At 42.8% G+C, this 15,923-nt stretch overlaps 1 protein-coding gene across 2 annotated transcripts in view; it reads left to right on the top strand.

Moving 5' to 3' along the window:
• Nucleotides 1-15,923, top strand: part of WWC1 (WW and C2 domain containing 1) — a 73,947-nt gene that overhangs the window by 20,040 nt on the left and 37,984 nt on the right. Inside the window, exon 2 of one of the 2 annotated variants that reach the window (XM_056349081.1) lies at nucleotides 14,958-15,067. The exons of the other annotated variant lie outside the window; for it this stretch is intronic. Coding sequence (XP_056205056.1) covers nucleotides 14,958-15,067 — 110 coding nt within the window. The remainder of the gene's footprint in view (nucleotides 1-14,957; nucleotides 15,068-15,923) is intronic. 2 annotated transcript variants of the gene reach the window in all.

Here is a 15,923-nt window from a genome sequence, read left to right as displayed (position 1 = left end):
GTGAGCAGCCAGACAGCTCATCACAACCAGCGAGAGAGGGGGTGCAGTTTTCCCCAGCGCTGCTTCTGTTCCTAACACTCCTCTGTCGCTGGCATGCTATTGACTGCAGAGTCCCCCTAACCCTGTAGGTAAATTCACTTGGCAGAAAAGTCTGGGTGCTCTGCTGTAGTGTTACTAAGTGGAGGCAGTCTGTGGAAGGGCTTGGAGGGTGCAATAGGTGAGGGCAGAGCTGCTGGACTGGGAAGAGGAGCAAGGAAAGGGTGCGTAGGGTAGAAGGTGGTAGAGATGCTTTTTGTGGGAGCAACAAACCATTAGCCTGGCTCAGTCGCTGATGTCTTTGTGCTGCAGATGAGACACAAATCTCCCTCTCTCCCCTGTACTAGGATATGTCCTTGTACAGTCACATGCTGATTCAGGTTAAGAAACTGCATCGCCTAGAAATTAATCCTTTTTTAAAATACTTTTTGGGTGCATTTAATCCTGAAGTATGTCCCAGGACAGCATCATGGTACAGATAGAGAACTGTTGTAGTGCAAAAAAGAAATCAGCGCTTACTACTATGACTATGAATATGTGCTGCAAAATGATAAATGCTTCATTCCTGAAGAAATTGAAGTGCTGTTACAGCTTGACTGTGACAGTGGCGCTTTTATTGCTGAGACTGCTGCAGCTTGGGGAGCAGATACTTTAAAATGCATTGGGCTTTTTTAAATCCTCTTGACAAGGATAGAGTAAAAACATGTATCTCTCTCTCTCCATGGCTATATGAACTTGCTCTTGCATGCTGTGTGTTTTTTGTTTGGGGAATTCAAGTGTTCACTAGTGTCTTTTAGATAATTCCTTTCTAAATGCTTAGCTTAGAGCATGTGGGCAAAAATCTTGTCTTGCTTATCAAATTCAGATCCTTTCCAGTTTTAGAGGGTCTAGATGTGTGCTAGGAATTTGGATGTGTGCTAATGATCTTGGGAAGTCTGCTTGTAGCTACTGTGGAATGGTGTGGCCTCTGCTGAGAGAGGGAGCTTGGCTCACTCCTGCTGGCTGGGGCAGTCCGTGTGCTGTAGTATGTGAAGACTTGTCTCGCAGTTGGACGAGCTGAATCAACTGGTTGAGGAGTGTGATGAGTCTTGCTGTCACCTCCGATGATCTTGTGGAAGTACTGCTTGGTCCTGTTGAGTGGCGGAGGTGTCGGAATTGATAGACTGGTGTGTGCTGTGTCTAGCTGGGTTACAGAGAATATGCTGCATGTCCACAGGCTGCTCCTGGGCGAAGCACAGGATGGCATGAACATGCCATTTCTCTCAATACTGGTGGACTTAATAGCCAGCTGCTTTGTTGGTCCGAGCTTGATGTCATAACCCCAGCTTTTGTTTACTGTGATAGTTAAGATGAATGCAGCATCTTTGTTTTTTTCTTACCCAGCTTGAAAGGCTGGGTTGAAATGCAGCCTGTTTGTTGTGATTCACCTCCTTTGCTTCCTAACATGGAGCAATTAGTATGGTGGTAATGAAGCTGGTGTCTCTGCTGTCATACCAGCCAGGAACTTGAATGAAGTGCAGAACCTTCAGAGATTTTAAGCTAACTTTTTTTTTTTTTTGTCAGGCTATCATAATAAACCTTGAAAGCACTAGTAATGGGACAATAACCACCAGGCATTCTGTTACAATTAAAATTGAGGGAGGTTAAATGCCAACCCACCTACTAATACCCAGCGCAGAGTTTGTGACCTGGGTTTCTGAGGAGTGATTTGCTTGCAGGACCACTGGCTTGCTCTCAGCTTGGCTCTAGCAGAATGTTGGTTGTCTTCTCACAAGGACCTACATCTCAGTCACTTAACATGGATGTAGGAGGTCCTGTGTGTTCTTGTTAGCTCTGCCACTTCCAACGGCCAGTACTGTTGAGGTGAAACTCTTTCCTGTACTATTGCATTGATGTCGGTAAGGTTATAAATGTCGTTACCAAAGCCAGAATTTAGTCTTCTTGGGTTACTCTGATTGTATTGTATTTTGTTTTATGAAAAGTTGCAACCTTTTGCTCTTTCCTGAGAGGGAGTGCTATAAATCTGGACCTTTTTTTTTAAATGTGGAAGAAGATTGCTATTTTTTTCCAAAGTTTGGAGGCATTGCTAGCAGAGTTGACTCTCTGGAAGGGTGAGAGACTGACTATGGTGAAAGATGGTTTTTGTAACAGTAAGAAGCTTCAGCACACCAAAGTGAAGATATATGCTAAGACCATTGACAAATTATTTCTTTTGTCTAGAATATTTCTGATTATGAAATGTATTTCTCATACATTTCAAAGTATGTTTTATTGCTTCTGAAGGGAATTAGGGTAGTTTACTTAACTTTCATGTCAGGACTTGATAATCTTTCAAGGTCCAAGCAAGTTTTACACATCTGTTGTATAAAGAAGTAGGGATGGGATGAGTAGGAATACAGTGATATCAACAAGGCATAAACAGTCTAAGGTGTTTTTTAGTCACCTTCACCGGAGTGTATTGGAAAGAGGAAGGTTGTTCCTTTGGAAGAAGGTTCCAGTTCTCCTTTCTCATACAATAAAGTAAATTAGTAGCTAAATATTAGTAGTAAGACTATGTAAGGTGTGTCTGCGGCACATACCTAGACCATAAATTGTGCACAGCAGTGGTGAAGTGGTATGTATGCTGTTTCTTCACTTAGTGGAAAGAAATGCTGTGCATTTTGATCTGAGGAATAACTAAAGAGCTTTTCATTCCTGATACCTCTGTAAATGTGTACTGGACGTTAAAAAATAAAAAGTATGGTACACTGCATTAGGTAGCAGCTTGGTTAACTACCTCAGGCCAAACCATCTAGCAGTCTTCTCCACAAGGCCTTTACAACAAAGTAACTGTCAGTCACTCCGTGGTAAAAGATGACACTTTTACACACATGCATGCTCATGTTTAAAGATGCCACCTTGCAATTTTGGCAACCAATTATAATTTGTGATCAGGATATCACTTATTGCTTGTTCTTAACTGCTGAGCCCTTCTGCTTACATCCTCTTTAAACAATTGATACCGCTTGGATCCATGAGCTTGTGTTCATAGAGATCCTCAGATAATACTCCCTGCGATGATATTTGAGTTGTAAACATTCTTGGGAAATGAATTTTTCATAGGGAGTTCTCCCTTAAAATCTGAAAATGACATGTTGCTTCTGGGATTTGTCTAAAATTTTTTAAATTTTGAGTAAGACTGAAATGCTTCTCCTGGGCAGGAGACAAGGCAGCCCAGTGTAATGAAACGTACTGAATTCCAGAGTTACTGTCCCCTTTGTCTCATACACCAATCTGGAATGCTTTAGGAGAACTCATTTATTTTTCCTGTGGCTGTGTAAATTCTGTGCAAAGAAGAGGGAAAGGGTCTTCTATGAGCCCGGTGTCCCCGGAGGAGACAGTTGGCTGTGGGCTGGTGTTTCAGGAGGGAAGGGGCAGCCCTCCTCCAGCTGCAGGCGCCCTGGGCGCGGGGGTGTCCCTCGCCACCCCCAGCCTGGCAGCTGGGAATTGCAAGGGGTGCTATGAGTAGCTGCCCGGTTTCAAGATACCATGGTGCCGGTATGTTTGGCTTTGCCTGTGATTAAGTCCACGTTTGTCTGGAACCTGAAGAAGGCTTTCACCTTAGTGGTGGCACTGGTTCAGGGTCTTGAAAGTAGAGAATACCAAAACCACGGTCTTTCTCCCAGTTTGATCTGAGCTGTGGTCCCTGAGTCTCTGGCCTGCGCCTCTCTGCAGATGGACTGTTTTCTGTCTTCCTGAGCCGAGTGCTGGGATTGCAGATCTTCGGCAGGCTGCTTGTGTCGCTTCGGAGCTGGCAGAAGGACTGGCAGTGGGCTCTGAGCTGCACGAGGTAGTTGGGGAAGGGTAATGCAAAGAGCAAGTGGCATAATAGCTTCTGTGTTAACACAAATTTAATCTGTTTGCAAAATATATTGATAGTGGATCATTTAAAATAAACGATGTTTGTAAGAGTAAATCAATTAAACTCACTTGGTGATGCAAATCTCATTTTTGCTGTCCTCAAATGAGCGAACAAACTTCAATAGTTGTTGATTTCTATTGACTCCCTTGCAATGTGTGAAGTACTGAGCTATGTTTTGTGCTTTGTACAGTTCTGTCTATAAACACAGTTTGGAATATTTTTTTTTAATGGCTTAACTACATAGTAAATCAAGGCTTTGTTACTTTGGATGAAAAGTTACTAAACCTATTAGCTTTATACTCGTTATCTTACGCTTCTAACTCTTCACATCTCCTAAATCCTTACTATTCTGAGGTTGTTCTAGACATCTGTTCTTGTTTTGACATTTCTGTTTATTTTTATACAGTATGACTTTTCAGGAACTGAGGAGTTATTGCATCAACACTAATAGCCACAGTAGATAGTAAAGCTGATAACTGTGAACTCCAGCTGCTTATGTGCTTCAGCAGTCGCTGCATCCATGAGCCGAGTGCTGCCTAACCTGGGCTTTCTCCTCTTTGGAGCAGAAGTGAGGTGCCATGCCTTCATTTCCAAAGGCTGTCCTCAGTGCTAACCTGTAAGACTGAGTCTGTTGAAATACTTCTGGCTTGCTTCTCTTGAAGAATGTGGCATGGGTTACAGTTTGCAGGGCAATGCTTAAGTACGTGTTCTGTATCTGGAATTCACAGTTGCTTTGCAACTGGAGGGAATTTTGTTGTTCTGTGTTTTCCGCTGCTTGACATCTTGACCAGGCATCTCCTCTGATTCTTACAGGCAACCAGAAATATTCCTGCTCATACCTGGTACTGCTGAGTTTACAGCAGCATTGAAGGGGGCCCATGTCCTCCCTGTGATGGCACTTGGGCTTCTTTGGGGTTCGCTTCACTTTGTAGCTTCCTATGTGTAGCTGGATTAAGCTCTATCTGGACAAGATCTCCAAGTTGAAAGGCTGCTGTCAGATCAGAAAGCAGTTAAGTAATGTTTGCAGAACTGACCTAGGTATTGCATAAAAGCTAAGTGGCTGCATCCGATCTTAGGGCAAAGAGCAGAAGAGGCTGTGGTGATGGTTTGCTGCTTGCCTAGACTATGTGCTGCAAGTGATGGAGGGCAAAGACCCTGCTCATCTTGCTCTTTGGGACTGGGAACATCAAATAGCTATATAACTCAGTAAGAATGTTTATAATGCAGAAACAGTGAGCAGGCAGTCCTACTGAAGCGGCTGTGCAGTTAGCAATTAGCCCAGTGCTAGTGGGAGGTGAACCAGGGGGCAGCATACAAACCACGTGCATGTAAAACCAGCCTCCTGTGCTTCCCTTGCCCTTTTTTAAATACATTTCCATACCAGCAATGCTTGGTTTGTATATTGGGTAGACTAGGGAACCTGGATGAGTCTAGTGATGCTGTCCTAGAATTGTCTATTTTCCCACTTCAAATACGATGTGCATAAAGGGCACAGGAGCTGGTAGTGTTGCAGGAGGTATTCGCTGTCATATTGCTCTTTTTCACAGTAGAACATGCTGATGAGAAATACAGCAACATCTGTTGCTTCTGTTAGAATTAAGGTTTTCATTCACCATTCATGAAGTGAAAATTCAGTGCCCGATGAAGTCTGTGGGGTAAACCACAAATCTGTTCCTCCTTACAGACATGCAAACAGTCAACCCAGTGCTCACTCTGCTGCCACTGCCTGTCTTTGCATGCCATTGTCCATGGGATAACGTGTTCCTGAATGTGAAGGTACAGCAATCGTTCAATACTTCCCTCATTGCCAAAATCTCAAATATTTATCTTTTTCTGACAGTAGCTATTGGTTCCCTGCTACAGTAGCTGTATTGTGGGGGGGGGGGGGGGGGGGAGTCTCTTATATACCTCTTTATCTGGAGGCATCTTGCCAATGTAAACTGCTGCCACCCACACTATAGGCAGCCTTTCAGAGAAGTAGGAGTGCAAGCTGTAAGAACAGAGACAAGCCTTCCAGTTCATAATCTCCCAAATATGTCAAGAAACTAGTCTAACTACTCTGTCTGGATGTTTGGCAATTTACCCCTTACTGTGAAGTGACCAGTCCCCTTCTTTGAGAACAGTTGAACCTCTGGGTGAAGGGAGAGCTGACTTGGGTTTAGTTAATCTATTCAGGCTGTGCAGGTGGCAAGCTGCTTCTCATCCTAGAACTGAAGTCAAGCTTAAAAAAAACAACCTCAGCTATTTAAAACTAGAGACATTTGAATTACTTGCATAGTTAAATTCCAACTTTTGCATGCTTTTAATTTAGTAGTGCTGCACTCTTCTCATCAAACTGTACCTTACTCTTTTATATTGTTTCTGCTTAATCAGTTCAGGAAAGTATGCAGGATATACAGGCTGGCAGGCAAGTTAATGTTGTGAGAAGCCTCAGCTCCCATTTCCTGACTTTTTAACCTTGAACTATCCCAGGAATTTTGTATTTGAGTGATTAAGAAGGTATGACTGACCTCCTGCCTCTCTCCTGCTAGCAGAACCAGTTTGTTAATCTCTGGGAATGATCTAAAAATCTGTAAGTGGTTTTTGATAGTCTTCTTGCAAATAGCTTAGTAGTTCTTTGCTTCCAGGAGTAAATGATCTGTACTGTAAAGAAATGCATGGGCAAACAGACTGTCACTGTGTGCAAAGTAGAGCTTGTAAACATGCAAGCATTTTCAGAAGTAGATAGAACAAGCAAGCAGCTAACTTAGGATGAAACGTACTAGGCATGCTTGTTCTGGCTGGTGGGGTGGTAAATTGTGTATTATATAGCTCAATGCTTCCATGAATCTGTTTGAGTAACAGAAATGTATTACTATTAAAGGTATAAATGTATTTGTTTGGAATGCTCAAAATACAGGCTGTTGCCTGACTTCAAGTGTCTTTGGTGTCTCCTGATCTGCTTTGTGTAGCACCTACTTGGGCAGCATGTGACTAATTGCTGTCTAGAAAGAACAATTTGGATGTTACCCACTCATGTGAAAGAAGTAGAGGGTCTAAATTGGCAAATTACGTACAACTGAAGATCACCTTAGTGAGGTGCAGGGGTTGTTCTCATGTCCTGGCCAAAGAGGGCATCACTGAGTTCTTAAGTGTCAGTAAAACTGATTAAAATTATAATAGCTTGGAAAATAAGCCATGTGTTTAGATGTTGGGTTCGCTTATCACAGAGGTGGCCTAGTGCATGGAGTGTCAGGGGCCAGGAGGAGACACCAGATGAAAGAGATCTTTGGGAGGCTGAGAAGATGCTCAATAACCATGGCAGCAAAGGAAACCACTTCTGAAAAGAAAACAGCTCTGCAGTCTGAGTTGCTTGAGATGTTGTGTTGGCTTTTTTAGGGCGTTGCTATTGGTGATGTTTACATTGTAATTTAAGTAAATTTGTTTGGTTTACAGCAACAACTTAAAATAAACTGTTTTTCTCAGACTTGATTCCATTTCTAGTGTCAGGGGTGTAATTCTGTTCTTAGTTATCCTTTATCACAGCAAGGCCAGGACCAGGCTGCAGTGCTGTAGCTACTGACAGTCATTGAAATGATATCTCTTTGGGGTAACTACAAGTTTAGGGTGACTGTCCCTTTGTGTGGGTTTTGGAATAACATCCATCTTCCAAAACTTTGAAATACCGTATTTGATCTCTCATCAGACTCCTTGAACCATAGTTAAGAAAAGATCACAAATTTGAGAAGCTTCTTAAAGGCTTCTCCTTGTCACCTGGGAAGCACGTTCCCATTCATAGTTCTTGTCTGTTTATGGTGGTCCTGAATGAACTTCTTTCTGCTCTGCCTGCTGTGGAGGTCTCCCCCTGTAAACCCACTGCAGCTGCTGAGGTTTTGGCACAATTGAGGGTGCTGTTTGGCCAGAGCTGCCTGTTGTGTCACGGCTGAGGACGCTGGCTGCTGGGGATATGTTCTCATCACCTTTTCCCTAAATTGCAGTTGGAGTGGGAATCCAAGGGAGTGTTTAGTCGTGCCCAGGTGTGCGGTGATGGGGTGAGGAAAGCTTTGCCAGCAAGGTCGTAAAACGGGGCCTCTTTACTGCCACACCTTCAGCCTCCAAAGGCAATTCTCCCTGCTGTGAGGGAAGATGCTCCCAGGGAAAATAGTTACTATAGTGATGAATAGCCCTGGTGTGTTTGAGGGCTGGATCACCAAGTTGAGTAATAAATGTGTAGGAGTCTATTTTTGAAAGCTTTTGCGAGGAGGAGATTGCTGTAGTCCTAGAAAATTTGTCTGCAAAGTGATAGGTTTTTCTATGCTAAAGTTTAAAAATAATCATCTGTCTTGAGAATGGGATGACCTCATTAAAAACAAAGAAGCTTGTATGTTATTGTGTCGAGCCTCCTGGCAGTGATTCTTGCAGCAGCCTTCTGAGTTACAGTAGGAGCTGGACCTATTAACAGGTTCCTCAAAACTCAGACCCACGGGGATCTTGTGTGCAGCTACCCCAGCACTGCAGCTGGAATCGAGGTGCTTTGAGCCCATTCTCTGCCCTGGTCTGTGTAGCACATCTTGGCTTCTCTCACAAAATGCTGGGTTTAGAAACTGTTTGGTTGTGTAAGGGAAATGGTGGGAGTAGAAGTATCTGCCAGGAGTCGTAATTTGTTACCTTGCCTGACGTCTTGCCCATGGAACCTGTATGCGACATCACCCTGCACTCACAGGTACACAGCGAGTGTTGAAGGGGAGAAACAAACGGAGCTGTTAAGCTGTTAGCTCCGGTGGCTAATGCTGTAGCTCTGTGAAGAGCTGACATGAAGGTCCTGAGTGATCCAGGTACTACCTTTGTTCCTTCTGCTGTGAGCTGCTGCTGTCAGTACAGTAAACTGTAGGAAATCCCCCGGTCTGTATTTTCACCCGTATAGAGTCATGAAGGATTTTGTGTAAGGCCATGTGATCTGTACTGAACTAACTAAAATAAGTCTGTACTGTTTGTATGGCTTTACTGTGTTAGGGGGTTTTGAGGAACCCTGCAAACATAGGGATTAAGTGGGTTTATGTACAGCATAGAAACTGGCAAACCACTGTTGGTTTGTAAATGCTTAAACGCCTTGGTTGACCCAAGCACTCTGCTGTCGGCACATATACGTACATGCACATACGTACTTAGAGCCATGAGCGTAACTAAAAAGCTGCATGTGGGCTTGCTAGATTGCTGTAGGCCGCCAGTTGGCACTGAAATCCAATAATTTCAAAAATAACATTTCCTGGTTTAAGAAGTTCAGAACTGATTTCTGTTACCTTTGTAGTATTAACTCCAGATTCCTAAGTGGCACAGTTCACCCATCTCCTGCTCCCGTCAGGAACCTCTGTACAGCCATGTTTAACAAACCTTCTGTCAATCAAAAACTTGTTATACAAGGATTATTTGCCTTCAGTTTCCTGTGTAATGAGGTTTTTGATTGACAACAGTGGAGTTGAAGACTATAGAAAGGATTTCTGAATCTGAGATGAGCAAGTTTCCATTTAATAGTGTTTGCACATGATAACATTGGCTTCCAGTTTTATCTGCGAAAGAAGCTGAAGGTGATAGATCAAAAATAAGAAATATAGAAACCCTTCTCATTTAAAAATGATGTGACTTACAAACTAGAGGTAGGAATCTTAACTTTGTTTCCTGCTGTGGGAGCAGGATTTGAACATCATTTGCTGTACAAATACTTGAGCTATTGGGGGCAAACGTTTTGCAAAGATGGAAGTGTCTCGGTACGCTTGCTGGCCGGTGGGTGGGCAGTGGCTTTTCCCTCAGCCTGCTTCTGCCTGAAGACCAAAAGGTACTTCTTGGGTTAGGAAGCTGGGTGATGCTGTTATCTTCTACCTCTGTTACCAGGATTAGTTTCTGAAACTGTGTCCTTGACTTGCTGTGTGCGGTGGGTGCTGAGGGTACCCAGTTTCCAGGGGTCCTAATGAGCAATTGCGCTTGCTCATGTAAATTTGTATTTCTTGAATGAAATCAGGTGAAAAAATAACATATTGGAAACTAAGAAAGTATGATGGAAATTGATAAATCTAGGTTGATGTGTCTTTTTCAAAATGTTCGCAAGTGTTCCTAAAAATGACCCTGGTTAAAACTTAGGTCATGGGGGAAGGACAGTCACAGGTAGGATGAACATGAGGTACCGGTGAGTTGGTAGGAGATGAACACGTGAGTTACTTCTTGGTGAGCTAGAAGGCCAGAGTTAGGTATGATGTACAGATATCTTCTCTAGCTCAGGATGGCTTCTCTTGTGGAAACTCCACACCAAGTTTAGCCTCCAGCTTAGAAGCAGATGGAGTGCTTCAGGGGTAGTTCTGGTCCGCAGAGCAAAGCGAGCGTGGCTGGAAGATTTAGACTAACTCATGTGTCTGAAAGTGTAGTCTCTTAACGCAAACAGTTTGGGTTTAATAAAAAATGCTATACCTACAGACATTTTCTGCATTGGGTTCCCTCTTTGTGACTGGAGATCAGCAAAGTCAGGATTTTCTGAACTTTTGGGTACCTTGCTTTCTTTTGAATGCTGGCTGCATGTATCTGGAGATTTTCCTAATGGAGAAGGGTAAGGAATGTATAAACCATTTTGTAGGTTTCCTTCCTTAGTTATAAGCGCAGTGGATGAAGAGGGTCCGTTCTTCTAGATTGCTGCTTTGAATCTAGCCTGCAGAGCAGACCTCTTATATGATAACATGGTTTGACTGAGTTGATGAGATTTTTCCAAGGCTGATAGGGGGCTTTGTGAATTGCAAAGGAGATGTTTCAAAAGAAATAGTTCTGTAGATGTGCCCTAGCTTTAACTTCCCAAATGCAGAAACAGGCCTGTTTTATGCAGAAATAATATACTAACTGAATCATGTTTTGCTGTGAGAAGGAAACTTTACCTTTTGCTCGTTTAATCTGTCATGCTACTTTGTGAGCGTGCTTAGGGAGATGCTTGATTTTAGACCCCTTTTGGAATATTGATTTGTTTCAGTCTTCATAAAAACCCCTAAAATCATATCTTAAAAGAAGGAAAAAATAATCTCCTTTTCCTTTTTATGCTTTATTTATATGCTGACTACAACACATATTACATGTCTTTTCTCTGTAATTGTAGCATTGCTGCTTTGTGCCGGTTTTTCCCACAACAGCAAGGAGCAGGAGTTTAGAAGAGTAAGTAACTTGGTTATGAAGCTGCAGTTATTTGGGGAAATAGGTATACAACATATGTTGCCTGTAACAAATGGAATTACTCTTTAATTCTAAAACTAATTACTCTTCTGTTAGCTAGTTGAATGACAGATTTCTCCTGTAATGAGTACTTACTCCTCTGTACGAATGGAATGGTTGCAAGGTTGCGAGCAGCCAGGGAGGACAGCACTAGTCCATGCTTGGTGGTGGGTGCTCCTTGTGAGATATGCTGAAAATAGGAATCTCAAAGGTGAACATACTGTCAGTTTATAAGCTCTACTAACTGGCAATTCTCCAGCTGGCTTGTGTCATTGCTGTAGCAGACTGATCCTGCCTTGCTTTTTCTCCCGTTTTTCCAAAACTCCAACTGAAAGAACTGGCCGGATGCAGTTCATGCATTGCACTTCATGTGGGAAAATAGGAATATGCATCCTTCAATTGCTTGTTTCTGGCTTCCTATCAAGTCTGACAGTTCCTGAGCACATCTAGAAGGAATTCAGCTGCTTCTAGCAAAATAGGAATGGACAAAAGCTGAGCAGAAGCTTTATGAGTTTGGACCTTCAAAGCTGGCACTACAGTGCCATTCCCTGATGAAAGTAGTCTGAAGTCCTGGAGCTGACAGTGCAGCTCCATGGTGGTTATAAAAAATAAAATAAAATAAAGAAGTTTGATTTTAATCTTAGCTGTGATTCTTGAGCAGAATTCTGCTGCAGAAAATACCACTCAGTATGTAATACCAAAGTACATTTTATACCTGCAGCATACACTCACGTAATGTACTTTAAGTATGGGTTTAATTACTGCTCCAAGTTGAGGGATGTTTGTTTGGATCAATCGCCAAAAATGGTGCGCACTGTAGCTGGGAAATGGGAAATGCATGGTTTCTGGTTTAATTAATCTGTAGGGCTGAATGGAAGCTGGTGCGCAAGGTTAGAGACTGTGCAAACCCAGGATGAAATTACACCTCCTCTTACAAAGCTCTCTATAGAAGTAGCAAACCAGCAATCATTCACAGCAATATTTTCAGTGTTACTAATCAAATGATGCACTGGAAAAGACCACTTGGACTTTGCGTGGCCTAGATAGCACACACTACTCCTGACTTTAAATGTGTTTTTACAAATAAATACCAACCTTTCCTCCTTTTCCTTGTCCCAGATGACATCTAATAAGCGCTAAATCTAAGCTTTATCATAGACTACAGGTGAAAACTTTTCACTGAATTTTTTTAAATATTTGTCCAAGGAAGAACAATGCTGTGCTTATCAGGGCAATCAAATAATTACTACAGCACAAGTCCTCACCAGTTATGCTGAAGTATCATCATGCTGGTTTTCCTGATGTGTGTGAAGTTGAGACCAGCCCTTGACAGCTTTTGAAAATCAGCTTGATTCTGAAGTTGCAAGAAAATAAGTGGAGACCAGTTCTTGTGGTTGTCTTTTTGCTTTATTTTTCACAAATGCATGGCTGTCCTGAAGACACTGAGGTTTTTCTGCGTTTGTTTTGGTGGGCTTGCAGGAGAAGGTGCCCTCAGGAGCATCTCTATGGGTGCCAGGACAGAGAGGCCACTGATGTGCCGCTCCCTGGGGTGGGTTGGCACGTGTGCTCAGGCATTGTGCAGGCAGTGGTCTGCAGCACCATGCTGTGCCCACAGCAGCTCAGCTGGTGGCCGTCCCTGCGGTGTAGCACAGCAGAGGTGCTGGGCACTGGGCAGGGCCAGCTGTGTTCCCCATTACCTGTCGTTGTCCCAGCATGTCTGTGCCCCTCTGAGGGATGGGAGCAGGTCCTCCATAATCCAGTGTTCAGCACTGCTCCATTCCTCTCCTCTCCCTGGCCTGTGTCCACATGAACTGCTAATGTTGAATAAAAGGAGATGCCATTTTCAGAGAGGTGAAGGTGCTAATCCTAATGTTTTAAGTTAAAATGGCCGACATGTTTGCAACAGCACTTTCCATCTGTAGTATCTCTAGAGAGTTGCTTGTGCCTGACGTTGCTCTGCATTTTTACCCTTGTACATCTTTGACTTGATCAACTCGGAGCAGCACATACTGGGTACTCAGGCTGGGGAGACAGCTTGGTCCACAGGGAAAAACATGGGATAAAGGATAGCAATCGGAAGTATTGAGATTCTATTTTATTTTCAGGTAATCTCTATTTTCTAGACAAACATGCTTTTGGTACACAGTCTAGATTAAAAATAGTAAAAATAACCCTTTCAGTGAAAATTTGTTGAGAAAGTTGCACAGTTCTGTGTTGTGAAGCTCATTTTTTTTGCACTGCAAGAACTCTAAATTAAATTGAAATTTTCTGAGAAAACAGTAGTTCAAGCACGCTGTAGATGGCAAAGGCAATGTGTTAAAAGTGAAATGCAACAGCAGGTAAGTAGAGATCTCAGTGGCTTACGTAGGCCTTACAGAAATGTTCCCACCTCGTTCTTACTGTGTACCAGACTTCCAGGTCATGTTTTGTGGGAGAAATTGTTAGTCATTAAACACTGATTTTATGTTGAACCTCTTATGGTTGGAGGCTTTTTCCTCAAATTCCCCTGCTCGCTGATGAGTGACTGTAAGTTATTAATATGGGGCTACCAGTTTGTTGCTGTGTGTCTGCAGATGAAGCATGCTCAAGTGTGCTTAAAACTTAATAAAACTCTTTATCTGCTAGCCCTGCTGAATTACCTTTGGATATGAAAGACTTTCCACAAACCTGTTCAGTCTCTTGCAGTGGGTTGGAAACTTGTCCTCTTAGCCACCTTACCTTCCTGGGGCATGCTGCTCGCACGTGGCACAGTGCGATACAGCTCCATGGCTGCTTTTATGACCCAGTTGCTCATAGTATGTGCAGCGTAACTGCTCGAGAGGGGCTGTGGTGGTTCACAGATGTCCCGTGCCCTCTGCCCAAAGGTAGTTCAGGCTCATGGGCCCCAACGCGAAGTCGTGGCCCTCCTTCCAGGTACGCCGCGTGTGGTGTGGTGGGGCTGTGGGCCTGTGGCATATTATGCTTTTGGCAGCTGGCTATGTGAGATACCTGCCAGCTTAATCCTTCCTGCCTTGTGCCTCCCTGCAGTGCTGTTGTCGGTTAGTAGTTTTGTTAGCACAAGCTGAACCTCGTTAGAGTCAAAGGGAGGAAAGGGGTATGGTTGTGGTGACTGAAATCTGTGGGGTTACTCAAGGAGTAGGTACTCTAAGCTTTTTTTTTTAGCCTTACAAGCCTTCAGGTCATTGCTGGATGTGGTCTCTAATAAAAAAAAAAACCTCATCAGAGCAGTATTGCGGAAATACTTCCTCATTTGGACAGAGTGGGTTACACTTTTTTGTGATACTGAGAAACTAATCTAGTTTGTCATTAATGAAACAGAACATATTGCAATGCAAATGAGTGGAGTTACATGACAAGTGGTCCCACAGTCCTCAGCACTTGCTATTGATTCTGCAGTCTTAATTATTCATGCTATGCAAATTGCATTTCTCATCTTGCTCCTTCTTGTCTACATATTTTTGATACAGGACTTGCCTGCAAACAGTCATCTTGTTCTTTCACTTGAGAGACGAGGATTGTTTCTGGCAAAGTTCTTAATGTTCCTTTGTTGAGTGAATACTGGCCGAGCCAGGCAAGGCTCGGCAGCTCTGTCAGAATGAGTTCATCTTGCTGTAACTTCAGATGAAGAAAGGGAAGAGTTTTTGCAGTATTATTTGATAAGAACAAAAGCTTTAAAATAGTTTTCAACTTTCTTTGTTTTCTACAGTGAAGCCCTTGTGGTACTTGCTTTCTGGTCAGTTGTTTGGAATAGACATATGGGACTTCGTTTATTCATCCAAAATATTATTTTGCATTTCAGGTATACTAAACCACTAACCTTTGCAGACTGCATTAGTGATGAATTACCATTAGGATGGGAAGAAGCTTATGACCCTCAGGTTGGAGTTTATTACATAGACCACAACACCAGTAAGTGACACATTATTGTATTTTTGCGGAGTGATTGTTTTGTGCCTGTGTTAAAATATACTGAACACAAAACCACAAAATCGCTAACAGTGTGTTTTAGGGTAGATGAGCTCTGCAGCTCATGAAATCAGATCCTGTCCTTCTCCATTGTACAAGTTACTTCTCTCTCTACAACAGGAATTTGAAACCTTTTGGTTTGCAGTCTTCAGATCATCAGTCATGTTCAAGCTAATGCTGTGGGACACACCTCTGCAAGATTTGGCTCTGCTGAGGAGTCTGACTAGGTGACGATGATCTGGAGTTTGTTCTTAGCCTGGAATGTGTCCTTGTGGCAAGACCATTGGAAACAGTGCAAAGGTCTTGTGTTAATTCTCCTGGCAGGGATAACACGAATGACTGCCTGAGCTCCCTTTGCTGCAGGGGTTTGCACTGCCTTTACTCAAGAGGAAGCTCTCGAGTAGGCTTGGGATATCCTGAGAGGTGTGCAAGTTGGAAAAGAGTTTAGTTCAGGCTATTAATGTTTTTATATTGTATCCTCAAACTAAGCCACCGCTTACTCTCTTTGTTAGATTGCTTGATAGACCAGAAGTGTTAGGCTTTATAAGCTCTTTCAAATTATAAGAAAATACAGAATTTGATATATCAATACAGACATTGTTAGGAAATGTGTATTGGGTTTTGCTAGAACAAATCCCCTTAAAGTGATGAAGAAAACAAATCAGTGACTATGGTTCTCTTTACAGAACAGTTCCAATTGCAGTCCAGAAGTTCACAGCAGAACCATTCCCAGGCCTTTCTGGAGGCGTTTGTAATTCATGCAAAGAGAAGAACTTTTTAAAGGCAAAAGTGCCCTGAA

The sequence above is a fragment of the Falco biarmicus genome, chromosome 8 (assembly GCF_023638135.1).
Source record: "Falco biarmicus isolate bFalBia1 chromosome 8, bFalBia1.pri, whole genome shotgun sequence".
NCBI lineage: Eukaryota > Metazoa > Chordata > Aves > Falconiformes > Falconidae > Falco > Falco biarmicus.
This window is presented reverse-complemented; position numbering and strand designations above follow the sequence as displayed.